The sequence below is a fragment of the Crotalus tigris genome, unplaced genomic scaffold (genome assembly GCF_016545835.1).
Source record: "Crotalus tigris isolate CLP2741 ecotype Arizona unplaced genomic scaffold, ASM1654583v1 scf7180000024359.8030256, whole genome shotgun sequence".
NCBI classification, from domain to species: Eukaryota; Metazoa; Chordata; class Lepidosauria; order Squamata; family Viperidae; genus Crotalus; species Crotalus tigris.
The window spans coordinates 6,308,916-6,328,447 of record NW_024100528.1 but is presented as its reverse complement, the minus strand read 5'-3'; the positions used below and the strand labels follow the sequence as shown (position 1 = coordinate 6,328,447).

The window sequence follows — 19,532 nt, the reverse complement described above, 5'->3', positions numbered from 1 at the left end:
ATATTTTGGCATTAACAAATACATCCTAAATCTCTTCTAACAGAAGAGAATAGAAATAAAAGTACTCCTTTCTGACTGAAAATCATTGCTAAAGCTAAATAATGCCTATTTATTTTGCAGCTTTGCAACAGGAATATGAATACCAGCTGCAAATCAAACACTAATGCATGATAATATTTACATTGCTTTTTGAACAAATGTCCATACTTGGTAAAATCGCAGAATTGATAGTCAAGCCAACCCTCTTAAACTTCACTTTATAAATTAAAACATATAAATCTAGTAACATGCTAAAATAACATTTGAATTAAGGTAATTATTCTAAAGAGAAATGAGCTTTTAATAGATGTATTATCTTTATTCTTTCTCTAGTCATAGGAAAACTGATTCTGAGTGAAACTTATTATGTGCAAGGAAAAACAAAGCAAATATATCCTGCCCTGCCATGCCCATTATCATCATCACCATCACCATCGTCATTGTCATCATCGTCATCACAATAATCATTTGTCTTATTTTACTGCTGCCGCTGCTTCTGTTGCAGGCAAATGGTTTTCATGGAAAAGGTTAGATATGTTAAAAGGAAGTTCCATTGCTTTAAGAGGAAGTAAGGCCTGACATCAACAGGAAGTTCTGTACTGTTCAGCTACTGTGACTCTCAAGAGGAAAACCCTGTGAAACAATTTGGCTAGTAATTTAAAGCTAGTATACAGGAAGGGAATATGTACTGGTGTGTGTAGAAGAGAGGAAATGATAAATGCTACCTGGTATGACATGGACCAGAGATAGTGGAGCAAAAAGAATACTTTGTTTTTCCTTAAGCTAGGTTTGAGCCTCTGATTTGCCAAATGGAAAACAAAACAGAGAATAAATCAGAGTAAAAAAAAATGTTGTGGGGTGGTGGCAGCAGCTAGGGATTGCAGCTGGAGAGAGCTGAATTTATGGGTCAATATATCAGACACCTGACTTTTTGTTGTTAGAAGTCAAAGAAAATGTTCAGATTTTTCTATTTAAAGCAAGGTTCCTCAAAAGGCATCAATATTGACTTCCAAGGGTCCATGGGACTATTCATTGTTCTTGTTGACATTGTTGTTATTTATAGTACTATAAAGTATTTATTAAATTGTTTTCATATAATAAATGGAGGTTGATGAACAGTCTAAAACTTCATGAGTGAGTCAATAAGCTGAAAGATTTGAGGACTTCTGACCTAAAGCATTAGTGCAAAGGTATCTAAATTGATATATTTAAATGTTAAAACTGTGTTGGAAATAAGAACTACTGCTTTCCTCAAAAGTGCAAAACTCTATTCACCTTTATTGTTTTAATTCATCTTTCTACTTTTATGGCAACTAAAGTTTTGGTTTTTCAAAAGGGTTTTAAGGATAGGAATAGGAATGAGTGGTCTACCCACAACAAACAGTTCATTAACTGATTTTTTGGCTTTGAATGAATGCTTAAGGATAGGAATACGAGTATTTTATCTTCTACAAATCTCTTGTTCATCTCTTCATATCCTGCACATAAATGATTTGACTTTCTGTAATCCTCCAGAAGATTTGGAAGCTGAACTGCATTACCCCTTCATCTTTTGATCATTGCCCAACCCTGAATTAAAAGAGGCTGTGTTGGAGGGAAGAACAGGACAAACTTCTTATGATCTGTCCCATAACTTGGGAATTCTGAACCAACTATATCTGAAATACACCATAAAACAATCCAGTATGAATGAAGCATGATAAACCAAACTATTTTATCCAAGACCATGTGTAATGAAAGCATAAGCATGTATACTCAAAACAAATTGCACCGAGGTATGGAAAAATTCCTTATAAATACCTTTATATAAATACTTACATATGTTTATTTTATAGAGAATTTTCCATATTTTCCCCTTTGTTTTATCATGGTTGCTTTTCCATTTGCAAAAAGTGAAATTTGCCTACAGAACTCCAAGATTGCAAAAACTAAAATATGACTTTTCTATGTTATTTCTGTATTTGTAATTTAAAATTTCATATCTACCAGGGTTTTTCCCAGATGGAATCACAGGACAATGCATAAAAGAAAATAATAACTTTGTTTTTTTATTGATTTGTGTGTTGCCTATCTTGTTTAGACTGATTTAATTCAACAATAATTCACATTAATATACTAATAAGGTCAACCTGGAATACAATGTAAAATTTTTGGAATCATAGAAAACATAGGAAACCAAACTAATAAAAACATTGAAATAAGCTCAGAGAATATATTTTATCTGATATTGTTGATGGAAGATTCATTTAAGCAATTGCAGATGATACACACAAAGGGTCTCATTTTATAAACCTAGTTCTGGCTACTTCTGCATGAGTAGCTACAACAGTTCAAATTTGGGTAGAAGTATATGCATGTACTGTCCAGTCAAGACACTATATTATAAGCAAATCCTTTCTATAAGAAACAACCCTTGAAATAAAAGACGTCTGACAAGTTTAATAGAAGCTAAATTGAATTGGTCTCCCATTAAGGATCTGCAGTGAAAGAATATCTAGGACTTATTTTGTCATTTAATTGGTATTGGAAGGTTTGTAAGCAAAAGAATATGGAACTTTATCACCAACTGCAGTTTCTCTGGTTCAGGAAGTTTCTAAATTATCTTAATTGATGTGAGGTCTAGTGGATGAAACTGTAATCAAATGCAAGACCCCCCCCCCCAAAAAAAAAACTTTTAAAAGGAGAAAGTAAACCTGGGAAGACTGTGTATCATTCTAAACCTATTTATATCTTTATTTTTTGTGGAACAGGATAATTACTGATTCCTATGTTTATTTCTCTTTTTATAAAAATATCACTTACCACTGCATTTCTCTGAGTTTTAATTGTTTTATTTCATTTCCTCAAACAGGCAGACTTAGGTTCAGTATTTGAAAAACCATGTTATAATAAGAGTAGTTAAGTAACAGAATAAAGACTGTGTTATAGATAAATACTAATATTCCCTTATTTGGTGGTGTGAATTTTCTTTTTGAAGTGTTTAAGCAATGATGGATTCTTAACCATTTTGTCATTGATGACTGGCACTATGGCTGAGTCTCCAAAAGAATATTCATTACCTCTTAATTTTTTATTATATGCAGTGCATTTACTGGATTTATTTCAACAGTCATCTACCAGTTATTGTGATTTAAATAGTCAAATGATGACAAAAACGGGGGATGAAATTACCCATTATTTTATTTTTCACAATCATTGGACAGATTGAAGTTCTGCCCAGATTTGGTGGTTTTTTTTTTTTTATAAATGAAGGTATTGTTATTTTTTCTTTGTGTTATTGCTTCTGCCACTTCTGTTCCTTTTTCATTCTAATTATAGTGGTGGAATTTGGTGCATTTCCTATTAACTTATAGAATGCCTCCCAACTTAATAATAATAATAATAATAATAATAATAATAATAATAATAATAATAACAATAACAATAATAATAATAATAATAATAATAATAATAATAATAAAGTTGGAAGGGACCTTGGAGGTCATCGAGTCCAACTCCCTGCTCAGGCAGGAAACCCTATACCATTCCGGACAAATGGCTGTCCAGTCTCTTAAAAACTTCCAATGTAGGAGCATTCACCACTTCTGGAGGCAGGTTGTTCCACTGATTAATTGTTCTAACTGTCAGGAAGTTTCTCCTTAGTTCTTCAGTTACTAATTTCACAAAATACTATAGATCAGTTCAATTTCTCCCTTAGTGAATTAATTCTTATGCTTAAAGTGTTCCCTTTCGACCCACTTCCATTTATTTGTGATTTCCATTTATAGCTTTTCCTGGAGACTTTTTCAGACATTAAAGTCCTGGAATTTTAGTTCCACTTTGAGGTCTGGCATGCCTGTATAGCCGTCTTTGTATGTTGCTTCATATAACTGAAATAGACTTAAGCTTTTAGTCAGCTTTGCAAGTCATTATACTAATCATTGGGACAAATTGCTGAACTATCTGATACTGTGACAAAATGAAAAAATAGGATGATTACAGCTATAGTCTCCATTACATGATTCTAACATTGCTAATGGCCTGTTCAAAGTTCAGAGAGAAACCTACATCAGTCAAATTAGAATGGGTCATGGAAGTTTAAAAGGGGCTATTCATTTTAAGACCTGTTTGATGTTGGTTTGCTATCATCCTGTTCAAACACACAGGTGTCTCAGACTTCCAGGACCCAAATGTAAGCATTGGCACAGGAGTGTAGTAGGATACTGGTTTTCTCCTCTATAAATTAAATGATGAAAAGTGTTGAATTGATAGCTATGAGAATTAAAAGCCTTTTTTAAAATACACATTGAAGGGTAGACATCTGTTCACGCTGTTCTCTTTTGACAAGTTTTATCTTCTGAGCATGGGTCTGTTTAAGGGGAAAAAGGATAAGTCCACTTTTTAATAGCGACATCTATTAAGGATTATTAATGATAAGTTTCCACAATTAATGTTATTAGAAAAAAGGAACATCTGTAAGATTTCTTAAAATGGCATTTGTGCTTAAGCTAAAATAAATGATGGAGAAAAGTATAGTCCATTTGTCAATTAAAAAAAGAATAGAATAGAGCTGGAAGGGACCTTGGAGGTCTTCTAGTCCATCCCCCTGCTCAAGCAGGAGAACCTATACCATTTTAGATAAGTGACTGTCTAGTCTCTTCTTAAAAACCTCCAGTGATGGAGCGTCCACGATTTCTGAAGGCAAGCTGTTCCACTGGTTAATTGTCTTCACTGTTAGGAAGTTTCTCCTTAATTGCAGGTTGCTTCTCTCTTTGATCAATTTCCAACCATTGTTTCTTGTCTTGCCCTCTGGTGCTTTGCAGAATAGTTTGACCCCCTCTTCTTTGTGGCAGCCCCTCAAATACTGAAATGCTGCTATCATGTCACCTCTATTTCTTCTTTTCTTTAGACTAGCCAAACCCAAGCCCTGCAGCTGTTCTCATATGTTTTACTCTCCGGGCCTTTGATCATCTTAGTTGTTCTTCTCTGAATATTTCCAAACTTTCAAAAAGTTTTTGTAGAACGGTGACCAAAATTGGTTGCAGTATTCCAGGTGTGGTCTTGCTAGGATCTTATAAAACAGTACTAATACTTCGCATGCCTCTGTTTATACAACCCAGGATTGTATTAGCTTTTTGGCTGCTGCTGCATGTTGCTGGCTCATATTCAAGTGATCATCCACTAGGATTCCAAGTTCCCTCTCACAGTTATTGTTTTTGAGCCAGGTCAAAAACAGATATACTCAGTGGTGGGGGATTCAGCTGGTTCGCACCACTTCGGCAGAACCGGTAGCTAATTTTTTTTGCCCAGGCCCAGAATGGACTTCCTGAAGCAGCATCCACACAGAGAACTGGTTGTTCACATATTTGAATCCCACCACTGGGTGAGGGGAATGGTTTCATGTGCACAATCTAAATCCCGCATATGCATAAATGAAGCTTCGTACACTCATCTGCTGCTATTCTCAACGGGCTGCAGCCCAGTAGCAGTCCACTGCCAGGAGGTTGGGGACCTCTAACCTAGTGTATAGCTCCTATGCAAAATGTACATTCAGTGGTCAGAATCATTATAAAATAATTAATAATAAAGTTGAGAGCATCATAATATTTATCCTATGCTACTCCAGGATCAGTTATTTCTGACTTTAAGCAAATCAATGCTTTTTTTGTAAAAAAAAAAAAAAGGTGCTGGAACTCACACATGTCATACAACCCAACTTGCCTACCATATAAGGTTCCATCCAAAAAAGGTGCCGGAACTCCGTTCTGGGCGTTCTATGACAAAAAAAAAAAAAAAGCCCTGAGGCAAATGGCCCTGACAATAAAGGTGCATGCTTTGAAGGTCATGGTTTTCCTGCTTGTAACATCTAAGGTTATCTTGAACCATAGAAGAACTAGGTAAAGTAAAACTAGACTGCCTACTTGAAGCACCACTTATAAAGATAATGGTTAAGTGAGCAGATAATGTGAAAACCCAAATGCTTGGAAAATTTGAAGGTAGGCCAAATGATAACTCCAAAACATTGAGTAGAGCAGAAAGTGACCAGGAAATTCTGCAGAAAATATAGCTTTTAAAAAAGATATATACAATTGGCTAACATTTCCTTGACATGCTACCACTTTAAGGGATTTTTTAAGCTGTAGTTTAAAAAAAAAAAGCTTTATTGTCTTAATATGTTCACTGTGAGTTGTTTTTCACCCAAGTAATATTAGGGGCCTATATGCTCTCTTTATTCCTCATCTGGTTTCTATTCAGGTTGTAAAACGAGGATCTTTTCCCTTCCTGGCAAAGCTAGCAGAAACTTTGTGACACAATTCCCTCTTCCAACTTCTAAGCATCCAGTATGGTTTCAATTATAGACATAAGTAGGAAGTGGGAAATTCAGCCATGCCCCTCTTTTCCTCATATATAACAGCTTTCCTTTTTTTAAAAAAAGTTCTGTCTACTGCCCCATGAAGAATGGAAAACTAGTTCATTTGTACATGTTGTTGGAAACAAAGACAGTTACTGCGAAAGTGTAATATATATAAGAGTTTCTTCTCTCCCTGTCTCTCTGAATTAGATTAATGTTGTGGTTCTTTTCCACTAAGAACTGCTGCAGACAATTTAGGAGAAAATTATCTCAGTACTTAGTGTGCTATGATTACCATTTTAAGCCCAGCTCCTGCTAGTACTGAGTCAGAGAGCTAAACTACTTCTGGATTTTGATGTTACTGAAAAAGAACATTTTTGTCCTCTGCTTTCATAGTCAATTCATTGAGAAGTTTGGCTTTGCAGGAAATTGATGCATAGCCCTTTAATTCTTGGAACTTGAGGTCAAGGCTTATAATTTTTGATCATAAGTGAAATGAGTGTCCGGTGAATGTTTCCTGACATCACAAAATTCATACTTTAGTCATAAGAAGCAGTTATTCTGATGTAGAAGAGTTCAGGATGGGAGAACAGCAGGAAATAGTCTGCATAAAAAAGGGGAGGAGCTCACTATCGTGGTGTTGCATGCCAGATTTCATTACCAATCAAACGACTGAAGTAAGACAAGGAGAAAAAAAAAGGCTTAGCAGTTTGATGTTTGAACCAGAAAAACAAAAGTATTTCTGGCCAGTTTGGAAGAAAATAGGACAAGAGTAAACAGAATAAGATTTTCTGCTGATTTAATTTTATTCTAGAAAACCCAGGCAATTTTTACATATCTTTCTTCTTGTATTTGCATATGAGAATATGTTTTCACTATTAGATGTAATTCGTTTTCCCATTGTTAAGCAGTTCACCATTAAAAAGTTCCTAAAAATGATGATTTGCAAATTTCAAAATTTGAAGTATTTTGCTTTCTTAGGAGCTACATTATACTGATAATGATTTTATGGAGAGCAGACATATCCTGTCATTGTATGGAGCATGTTTAATGAGGTTTCTAAACTCTTAATCTGTAACTATCTTATCTTCTCCAAAATTAAGCAGCCACCATTGTTCATTCAAGCCAGAAACAGGAAGATCATATCTTATTTTAAGAATCTAGACATAATTCCACAGTAAACTGAGATTACAGTATGTCAAAATAATGAAATCTGAGTGGTGATGCCATGATATGTACTTGCACCTTGACATATGCCAGAAATTCCCAAGTTCCAGGTTTTAGTTATTTTTATGTATAGATGCCTATGAATTACGGTTTACCAACAAATCAAGATGTCTGAATGGATTTACATGTGTGGTATAGTTCATTTAGCATATTAGAGATGTGAAAAAATATCCTTTTTAGCCACATGTTATAAATTACGTGGGATAAACTGTGTGGATACAAAAACTTTTCACACAAAATCATATTTTAAGACATATTTGCAGGGCTGCATCACAACATGGGCCTTGTTTGTGAGAGGCTATCTGTATGGTTTTACACATAAATCTCCATGATAATAGATCTTTCATGCAAGATGCAGAGTGGGTTCGCATATATCATTAAGCCAGAGGGCAGCTTGTTCGGTTTTAGTTTAGCATGCTAAGAGAATTACAGTGTTTATAGATCATAGCTTAATAGCAGGATATGCATATACACTTAATTAAAATGTGGTTTTCTTGTTTGTAGCATATCTTATGAAAATAGCCATTGTGGTTTAAAAACCTTGTTGTAGAGAATAATGTATTATATAAATGCAGCTATTTGTGTTTTATTCCCAAATGGAAGTTAAACTATGGCTTAGTTTTTTTGTACTGAACCAGCATGTATATTTTGCAAATATTATATAGATTAGACAAAACATAGATTACCTTTATGTACATGCAAGGTCAGAATCTAGTAATGTTGCTAAAAGTGTCAATATTTTATTTTTGCTGTTTTTTTAATAATAGGAATAAAATGGCAGAGCAATCTGGAAATGAATGTAAATATCTGTTAATGTGAGAATTCATGTATGAATTAAACATCATCAATACATCTATAACTATGATACATTTTCTGGAAAACTGTAATTTACAGAAACTTGCACAATTGTATTAATTGATAAAATTTTAATATAATAAGATCATTATTTAAGCAATCATATTTATCCATTGAAGTATATCTTATACTTCAGCTAGACCTGAGTTTTTCGTATAAGACAATTTGTTTATTTAGTTAAATGAGTAGAAATATATTTTACCATATTATCACCCTTCATATAGTCTGAAATCATAAAATAGAATAAAACTGAAAAGAATGGTGTAAGTGTTTGAGGCCACAATTGTAAACTTGACTACAGACTATCTTGTTCTTGTAAAAATAAATCTGTTCTTCTAAATGTGAGATAACTAGAGATAAGACCTTTCAGAAATCTCAGAGCAATTATTTCTTGCAAATTGGGTGGCTTTTAAAAATAAAAATAGGCAAATATGGTGAGAAATTATGATAGAAGTATTGTTTTTTTAATGTTCTTTACAAATACGATGCCACTTTGTTATTTAAAATATGATAACTTGGTTTGCTTATGAAACTCTGGTGTATTGTATAGAAATGAAATGTATAAGTTGATTAACATAATAATGAAAATGATTCCATTGAAGTTACTTCAACTATCCTAATTTTGGCTGTAACTATAGCTACAAGCTACTGAATAATAATAAAGTGGCATCCCTGTAATTTTGCTTATGTATGATAAGTAGGCAGGCAGAAGTTAAAATTGAAAACAAAATGGAAAACATCATTTTAAAAGAAAAGCCTTTGATCTCCATAATGGACATGACTGGCTAGAGAATTCTCAGAGTGGAAGTGCACACTTCTTAAAGTTGGCAAATTTGAGAAATACTGTCCTATAGAAACTGAAAATATTATATTTCAGAAAAAGTCTGAAAGAAGGCAATGAGACAGAATGCACATTTGTCCACATAAAAACGGTTTTCTAAAATTGGTCTCATTCTCTGAATCTGAGCTACCCTTTTGATCCCTTATTTTTATCTTTGTGTAAATGTTTGGTGTTTGTATTGAATGAGATTTCGTTGCTATTTCACATATTAGTTTTTTTTTAAATTTTGGTGTATTGCCAAATTTAGATCATTTTTTTCACTTCTTATGTATTTCTGTATTGTGTGTGTGTGTGTGTGTGTGTGTGTGTGTGTATAAATAATAAGGAAATTTCCATATTTTTGCCCAGACCTCTGTCTAGAGATAAGCTGGCAAGAAAAAAAAACATTGTTCCATTTTATAAAAGTATAACCATATACTGTACATGTTTCTAACTGCCATACAAATGCTTAGAAAAGGGAGTTTATTCTGCTTTTTATCTAGCAATTATTTTGATTAATAGTTCCACCATAACTGTATACCAGTTCGTATTCAGCCAGTTCATACCAGTTTGGAAGAACTGGTAGCTATTTTTTTTTGCCCAGGCCCAGAATGGACTTCCGGAAGTGGCATGCACACAGACAACTGGTTGTTCACATATTTGAATTCCACAACTGCTGTATACTCTTTATTCATCATCAGTAAATTTTAGTAACAAATATTAATAACAATGTTTAATTCTTTATCTCATTCTTGTAGTTCCTATAGTACTGAAGAACTGCGCAGAGTTCATTGAGACTCATGGAATTGTGGATGGAATCTATCGGCTTTCTGGTGTGACATCCAATATTCAGAAACTGAGGTGACATAAATTAATCCATGTTAAGCCTCTTATGCACTTTGTTTTTTATGAGGGGGCTATAAATATAAATATGTGGATTGAACCTTGATTTTTATTTAAAAATATAACACTAGAATATAAAAGATAGCTACAAAATAAATTCAGTAACATCTTGAGTGTCATTATATGGTAGTTTTCAACAAGATCTAAGTGATTTAAACTGTAGGTAGACATTTTAATGTAGTTTAGTTTATTTCATTAATTTCTAAGACTATTTACTTCACTAATGAATCTGGGACAGCTTATGAGGAATAAAACAAAAAAAAAAGTAAAATACAGAAGGCTAATAAGAAAAATAGTGTCAGGGAAAGAATGATATCCAGATAAAATACAATGGGTTCATATTTAACCCAAAATTTGTTGGAAGAGTCATACCTTTAATATCTTCTTACTAGTCAATGAAGCTGAGGCCATATGGAGCAATGATGTGCCAGAGAAATAGTACAGCACAGAAAATACAGGTTTCTGGAAACTTCTAAAACGATATTGCTTAATTTAATGGCACTTGGATAGTTTAACTCCTGTCAGATATTACAAATGAGGAGAAGTGGCTCTCCAAGCTGAATGCCATATTGATATCCCCCACCCAATATTATGGTCATAGACAAGCATTACAAATAAGTATTAAAAATAACATAAGATAAGATAAAATTAAATTAAATTAAATTTAAAAAGACAATATTATATTTAAAAACTGGTCATAGATTGTCAGTGGGCAAAGTCTGCTTAATTTTGAAGACAGTGTAACAAAATTTAGCTACCTCAAAGACACATTGGATTGATGCAATAACAGCAATTGAACATAAAAAAAGACTGGTGTTTCCCAAGAATTTTATCAGGTGAGGTGTTAGGAGATGGATCAGTGAGTCCTTATAGAAGGTACAATAGAGTAGAATGTGAGCAAAGTTATTCAAACATTAGAATTGTCACTGTTTGCAAATGAAATATTGATCATATTCAGGGGTTTTGAAAGATATTTAATTCTCCCTATTCTATTTTTTTTAAAGCTCATCTAATTATTTTTCATTTTTTTGCTTGATTTACTAGTGTCAAGTAATGGATCCATATAAAGAAGCTTCATTCATTCCTTTTCAAACACTTTTTTACATGGTGGTAGTGGGGCACAAAGCTTGAATTGCTTATTTTCTTGTATATAGGCACGTGTATTGTTGCTTTCTATGAATCCCGCCCCTAGACAGTTTTGATATTATAGCCAGTAGTTCAACTGTGGTTTATAATAAATTGTCTCCATATAAGTGGCATTTATACAATACTAATTACATTATATGAAACTATAATATGCAGAATCTATGCAGCTCTCAAAGTTATGATATGTTTCCATGGTGATTCTAGGTGCCAATCAGGTTTTTCCATGTCTGACTTACAGTATTATATTATCAGATCTTTGTTACCAAATCAGAATACTTTTCTTTTTGAAGATGTGAATTTTGTTTCTATCTCATTCTATTTATGAAGCCCAGTATGTCCCCTTCTCTGTTGTTGCAGACAAGAGTTTGGTTCAGATCAATGCCCAGACCTGACTAGGGAAGTTTACCTACAAGATATTCACTGTGTTGGATCACTTTGCAAGTTATACTTCAGGGAACTACCAAATCCTCTTCTCACATATGAACTTTACAAGAAATTCACGGTGAGATATTTCTGTTCTATTTTCTATTTTCATTGTGGATGAAGGAGTTATTGTAGCTTTACAATGCATTTCATTTTTGTGTATGTACTAGCAAGAAAAACAAAATTCCTGGGTCTCCTCAAATGTTTTAGTTTTATCCTGTGCCTATTCCCAGGCTTTTAACTTGAATCTAGCTTAAATGCATTTGTAATTACTTAGCCAAAAGACACAAAATAATGTAGCCCAGGATTTCCCATTGTTTGCCATATGGCAATTTTTATTATAATGGAGGAAAATTTTAAATACATGGAAATAAAGATATTACATGTAAATTAATTCTTTATCTTTTCCCTGCCTTCTTTTTTTTCAAGGGTATGGTATAGTCCCTAGCTTAAATGCAAGCAATGAGTTGAATTGTACTTTTTAATGTTTAGTAAGGCCACAGAGGGAATACTGCATCCAGTTTTGGTCACCACATTACAAAAAAGACATTGAGACTTTGGAAAAAGTACAAAAAAGAGCAACTAAGATAAATAAAGGCCTGGAGACTAAAACATATGAAGAACAGTTGCAGGATTTGGGTTTGGCTAGTCTAGAGAAAAGAAGGGTGACCTGATAGCAGTTTTTCAGTATTTGAGAGGTTACCACAAAGAGGTGGGGGGGGTCAACTTATTTTCCAAAGCTCCAGAGAGCAGGACAAAAAAAAAAAATGGATGGAAACTAATCAAGGTGAGAAGCAACCTAGAATTAAGGAGAAACTTCCTAACAGTGAGAACAATTAACCAGTGGAACAGCTTGCCATCAAAAGTTATGGGTGCTTCATCACTGGAAGTTTTTAAGAAGAAACTGGACAGTCATTTGTCTGAAATGGTATAGGGTCTCCTGTTTGAGCAGGGGGTTGGGCTAGAAGACCTGCAAGGTTCTTTTTAGCTCTCTTCTGATTGATGTTTGATATAGACTTGTTTCTTTGAGAAAGTGCCAAACTGAATGGCATTCTAGTTTGTGTTGATGCATTTACTTTTTGTGGCCTATGTAAAAGCAGAGGAGATATTTTCAAGGAAAACAAGTAGTTCCATCAGATTGTCAGCTGCTTCACATGGCACTACCTGGAAGAAGGGTATCTATTGGCTTTAAAGACCATAGGCATCCACATGGCCCAACTCTCATCATTTTTACATGTGTGTGATGTTGATGTACATACAAAAGAAATGGAATTTGGATCATGACAGCATAGATTTGGCCTATTGCTGCTTAATGACAGAATTTTATTAATCTTATCTTATTAATGACAGAATCATGATAAAAAGTGATTTTCTGTCAAGGTGAGGGCCTTGATCGTAGATTTGAACTACTTTGAATTGAATTGAACTTCTATACAATTTCTTTTTTAAAAAACAAAAGTTAATTATATACTAATTAAATGTCCACATTATTTTACATGGTTTTGTATTTCCCAGTACATATCACATATAGTAAGCAATCTATGTCAAAAGTCCCTTTCAAATATTTTTGTTCATGGGTATTTTGCTCAAGGCTGTTTTGACTACTGGTCTGCAACTGGTAAGCATAAATCCTGACTTACAATGCACCATCATTTTACACATAAATGGTAGAAATAATTCAAACTTTCAAAATAAAAATTAGAACTTATTTATATTTCTGGAAAAGTAAAGGTGAACTTAATTGAGAAATGATAGCAAATGACATATGATAAAGGATATTTACAATGTGATCATGATAATAATGAGTACCGATGTTTAAAAAGTCAGTTGTCAACATCTGTTATAAAAGTTGTTTGTAGGCTGTGTGCATAATTTAAGCAGAATATAGGTTTTCTGCAGACTGTATTCCCAGTACGTTTTCCCTCAAGTGAGACATGGATATCAATCATTTACTAAGTCACTTTTCTCCTTTGGCTGGAAAAAAAGAAATGATTGTTTTTGAAACAAGGGACAGAATTCTAGAAAACTGTGGACTGAGGCTAGAAAAAAAAAAGGATTTTCCATCTCTCCATTATCCCTGATTAAAGTCTGGAATTTCCAAGAAGTAGATACTCTAGAAAAATTGAACAGATATTCCAACTGTAGAACTTATCCTCTGCATTATTAAATGTTTGCAGTTGTATACTTAAGGTCAATGAGAGCCTTATTAGTTTATAAAGATCTTTTTATTTGAACTTTGATTTTGTTATGTTTGGGGGATTAATCTATTATCCAAGGAAGGGAAAAGGACTGAATCCTCTGGTTATGTTTTCAGATGTTCAAAGACTGCTATTACATCTCTTTTATCTTTAGGCTAAACATATCTCAGTCTTTTTTTTCTATTCTTTATAGGGCTTAATTTCCAGACCCCTTTCCATCTTGGTAGCCTTCTTCTGAACTTGCTCTAATTTATCATTTTTTTTAAAGATAATGGGCACAAAATCCTAAATAACATTTGATCAGGACTGGGTAGAGTAGAACTATAATTGCAATGATCTGGGTTCTATGAGTTTGCTAATCCACCTCAAGATAGAATTTACTTTTTAAGCAGCTGGATCATCCTATTTGCTCAATTTTAACTTGTGGTCAAGAAGGTGATTCAGATCCTTTTTATACATATTTCTACAAAACCAGTTTCCCCTTCCTATATTTATGTAGATCTTTACATTTCTCCCCATTAAATTGCATTCTGTTCAACCATAATGCTGTCCCCCAGGTAAACTTTCTCTCTTTCTAGGGCCCATGTGCTATTGTTTAACTAGAGATGTAGATGGCATACATTTGCCTCTTTACTATTCTGTCAATCAAGTTTTAAGATTTCTCGAGACTAGTTCCTCTGCCTCATACTTTACATACTCATTATCTAAACACTGTTTACATAAATAAATAAATACATAAGCACAGTGCAGAGGCTAGAAACAAAGGTTCAGCACTTTTTATCAATGCAGACTTTCATTTAAAAAGTTTCCTTCAGCCTGATCTATCTGTTTTTCATACCTGTCATAGTCAATCCCTGCATTATAACTGGTCTTAGTTGAATTGCTATTCATCTCCTTTTATTCTGCCTATAAAGTGGGATCAAACAGTATGGACCTTACTTACTGTGCTCCTGTGAGAACAATATGAAAGCTTTGATACTTTCAATAATTAATTTTATGATCCTTAGGTGTAAGCGGAATATACTAGCTCTTGTCAGATTTTATACTTACATTCCTAAGGTGCTCGTTATTGTATGTATTTATAATATAATGCAGTGTAAACTATACAACCTCTATGAAGGCACTTAATTATGATAGTTAATGTTTAATGCAGCATAGTCTTATGTTCTCACATGTCCCAACACACTTTATTGGATTGCTCTTTCAAAATATAAATGCCAATGTTTTTATTTCTGCGATGTTTCTAAAACAATGCATTTCTTTTTGGTGGTGATTTTCCCTCTTCTTGCTGGTTTCTCCTTGTCTTTTAAATAGATATATTAGAATTTAAAAATGAAATGAATTTTTAAAGATTTTATCTCAAGATGCTAGACAGGAAACAAAATTCTAGACTGAACTGTCTACTTCTGGTCAGCTTATTCCTAATTTGAAGGATTTTGAAGGCATTTCAGTTAAGTAGCCATCATCTCCCTCTATTCCTCAATATGAAATTTTGCACTACTTTCTTGTAACTAAGGTGCCAATTTTGTAGGAGAAATTAATAACTAACCCCAAAATATTTGTCTACAACAGAATGGGGGAAGGTCACTCCCAAGCAGTTTTCAGTTGCATACGATTGACCTCTAATCACAGACAGTCCAAATAAGTAGCAAAATTGCATGCTTTCAGGAGTGGCTGCCTTCTGATTGTGTATGAATATGCATTTTCTTCTCTCAGGAAGCCTGCCACAAAGTACAACTCTAAGCCAAACTTATACCTTCTTTTAAATGCAAATTGCACCTGCAGGGAGAATTAGTAAATATCTCCTGTGAACAGAGATCATGAGCAGAGGTGGAAAAACCCCAGTTTGAAATGGTTATATTAGCGATAGGAACAGATTCCACACTGGAGTCCAAAGATGACATTTATGTTCAGTCTTGAAGGTCATATGCTGTACATGTATAAGATTCATTTCCAGTCCTTGACATATCCAGATAATAATAATAATAAGGACTCTTGCTTCAGTCCTCACAGAGCCAATTCAAGTTGTTATGGACAAATGGGCAAATAAACCTACTATAAAGCTGTTTTGTTTGTCCTAATATATCCAATATTTTTTTAAAATACTTTCTAACCAGCTTTTTGTTCAATGGTCCCATGTAATCTGGGAAGCACCAGTTTATGGAGAAAACCGATTGAGGTGCTGACCTCTTTGGCATTCATAATATGATCATGACCAAAGCAATGTCCTTTCCTAATATACTAATTGATATACCATCATTGAACTGAAAACTTTGTATAGCACTCATGACAAATAGTTCTTGGCAGATCTATTTTTTGTGCAATTGCTTAATCTCCTTGTAAGCTAATGATCACCATCACACTCCATTTTTTAAAATTCATTATGTCCTTATTTCCTAGTAAGTATTACACTTATCTTACTGTTACAACTTGATGGAAGGCTGCTACTGGTTTTCCTTGGTTTCTGCAGACATTATTATTTCCATGTTTGTTTATTTTGTGCATCAATTTGGTAATGATACTGTGGACAACATTGTTTTTGCCTTCAAGAAATGGATGTGAACTAATTGAATATTATTTTATTTCTTTTTGCTGATGTCTTTGCAGGAAGCAGTCTCATGCTTCCCTGAGAAAGAGCAGCTGGCCCAGATTCAAAATGTTATCCAGGAACTTCCACCATCACATTATAGGTAAAAGAGAAGTAGTTATTGTGGGTTGCAGGCAGGTAACATCAGAAAAATATTCTTTATGCTGAGGTTGCTGAATATTGTCCTTTCTCTGTTTTTAATTAGTTAAAAGACTGAATAGTCCACTAATAGTCCATTAATCAAATAATTACTCAACAACTTAGCTATATTTTAAAATATATTTTAGTTACATGTTTAATGAAACAGACAGGATGTTACATTATCAGAACGAATCATCTCTGTTCCCCACCTATCCAGACCATCTTTTTCCTAGCAATGTTCTTCCAGTGCTTTTGTTTCATGGTTACTCATCTATTACTGATGTTTATTACTGTATTCAGGTCTCTATCACATCATTTTCAAATTCCAGGAAGCCTTTTATTCTCAATTAAAATATTTTCACTCATAAAACACTTTTTGTTTTGAGTCTTTGCTGTATAAGCATTGTTGTAGATAAATGCACAACCAGCTGGCTCTTCAGTCACATGTGGCTTCAAGATAATTCAGATGAGGTTTTACATAGCCCAGCTTAGATTTATTTTGTGTTTTCTCCTCATTCAGTTTCAGATGCTCAGTGGGAGAAACATTGTGGGTTTGTGGGGTCCCAATGCCTCCCAGTAGAGATAAGTGAGAATAATAATAAGAAAACATATATTTCAATGGAGAAGAGGAGTAAGTAGTTAACCAGTGCATTAGTAGCTAAAGTTGTAGACCAGAATGAGGAATGAGGAAATTGAAGTCTTCATAGCCCACATTTTACTGCAGCCCCCAGACCCTTTGGGAATTGGTGTTAAATTTATAATTAAATTTGTAATTGTAAATTTTAATCTGACATAAGACGGGAAATATGATTATATGCAGTGACCCATTAGCTGCAATTTATTAATTTAATTTAATTTTAATTTAAGACAATATGTAGATTTATTGGTGACTCGAAATCCCTTATGAACTTTTTGTATTTTAAAAAAGCCCGAACTTATGATTTATGGCTTTGATTATTAGACAGTAGAGAAAGAAGAAAGAAGGGAGTCACAATGTAACTTTAGAGAGAGAAGTCAATTTATAACTGTACTTGTAACTGCTATAAGAAAATGTATTCATATACTCAACATTAAGAAAACCAAAATCATGGCATCCGGCCCTCTCAATTCCTGGCAAATAGATGGGGAAGAAATGGAGGTAGTGACAGATTTTATTTTTCTGGGCTCAAAGATCACCTCAGATGGGGACTGCAGCCAAGAAATTAAAAGATGCTTGCTCCTGGGGAGGAAAGCTATGGCAAATCTAGACAGCATACTAAAAAGCAGAGACATCACCGTGCCAACAAAAGTGCGTATAGTCCAGGCCAACTGGTTTTCCCAGTTGCAATGTATGGCTGTGAAAGTTGGACCATAAGAAAGGCTGAGCGCCAAAGAATTGAGGCCTTTGAAATATGGTGCTGGAGAAGACTCCTGCGAGTCCCTTGCACTGCAAGGTGTTCAAACCGGTCAGTCCTAGAAGAAATCAACCCCGACTGCTCTTTAGAAGGCCAGATCCTGAAGTTGAAACTCAAATACTTTGGCCACCTAATGAGAAGGAAAGACTCACTGGAGAAGAGCATAAGATAACATAACCAGTCTGGAGAGCCTTCCTGAATGTCAAAAAGGACAGAGCTAATCTAATTTGGGGGGGGGGGCAGGAGAGAAAGTCCCATAATGCAGATGCCACTACTTTATATTATTTTTATTTCTGTTTTATTTTTCTGCTTTTTTTCTTTTTGTACTTCAGTTTTTTCTTCATTTTCCCCTTTTGCTCTTTTCTTTTTCTTTTGCTCTAGTTTAGTTTGTATTAGTTTTATTCTTGTGTTTAAAATTTTCAATAAAATTATTTTTTAAAGATCACTGTAACCCTAGTTACAAAATGATTGCACATCCAGTCACAATCCAGCTTAGTTTATATTGTCACCTTAAAATATACTCAATAATTGGCAGTACAGATTTTAGTTTAGACATTAGCATTATACTACTGCATGTTATATTAGTTGTACTTTTTCCAGATGGCCACTTATCCAGCACATTGATCTTGATTTGTCTTGACTACTTTATTTCAGGACCCTGGAATACTTAAGCAAGCACCTGGCACTTCTGGCTTCCTTCAGCAGCATGACCAATATGCATACTAGGAACCTGGCTTTAGTGTGGGCACCTAATCTCCTTAGGTATGATAAATGCACTTACTGTTTTTCTTTTTCCTAAAGGCAACACTGACAAAGTTAATGGAAATATATAGCCAGTGCTTTTTTTGTTAAAAAAAAAAAAAAAGGTGCCGGAACTCACGCATGTCATACAACCAGCCTTGCCTACCCTACAAGGTACCATCCCAAAAAGTGCCAGAACTCCGTTCTGGGTGTTCTATGACAAAAAAAAGCCCTGTATATAGCAGATGTACACATAGAAACTTTGTGGACAAATCCAGCCGTAGAAGAAAAGCATTCAATCAAATATGATTGTGAACGTGAATCTCAGCAACTTGTTCTTTGTTTTCCCATTTCCATGGCCATAAAAATTGAACAGGTGTTCATATATAATTCAGTACCATGTTTTCTGAGAAAAAGTAAATATCTGAAAAAGTTGCAAATCTAAAAAATTATAAAATGTGTATTTTAATAAAATATTTAAAATCAAGAGTACATGCAAACTTATTTTTAAAACATATATATGATGTCATCACAGGTTTGAAGGCTTGAAAAAATGTTATGATTTAAATCTTGAGTTAAGTCTTAGTGGTCCGTGGCAACAAAAGATATTTGAAGGAGATCTGTGGTGAAGAAAAGGTTGAGAACCACTGATATAGGCCATGACTGATATAGGCCTGTTTTTTTGAGTTTTTCTCAAAGTATAGTAAAATGATTGCTGAGAAATTGG

The 19,532-nt window shown here is 33.9% G+C and overlaps 1 protein-coding gene across 1 annotated transcript in view; it reads left to right on the top strand.

Annotated features, from left to right (window-relative positions):
* Positions 1 to 19,532, top strand: part of ARHGAP31 (Rho GTPase activating protein 31) — a 99,477-nt gene that overhangs the window by 53,587 nt on the left and 26,358 nt on the right. Inside the window, exons 2-5 of the mRNA XM_039327333.1 lie at positions 10,031 to 10,133; positions 11,679 to 11,823; positions 16,550 to 16,632; positions 18,719 to 18,826. Coding sequence (XP_039183267.1) covers positions 10,031 to 10,133; positions 11,679 to 11,823; positions 16,550 to 16,632; positions 18,719 to 18,826 — 439 coding nt within the window. The remainder of the gene's footprint in view (positions 1 to 10,030; positions 10,134 to 11,678; positions 11,824 to 16,549; positions 16,633 to 18,718; positions 18,827 to 19,532) is intronic.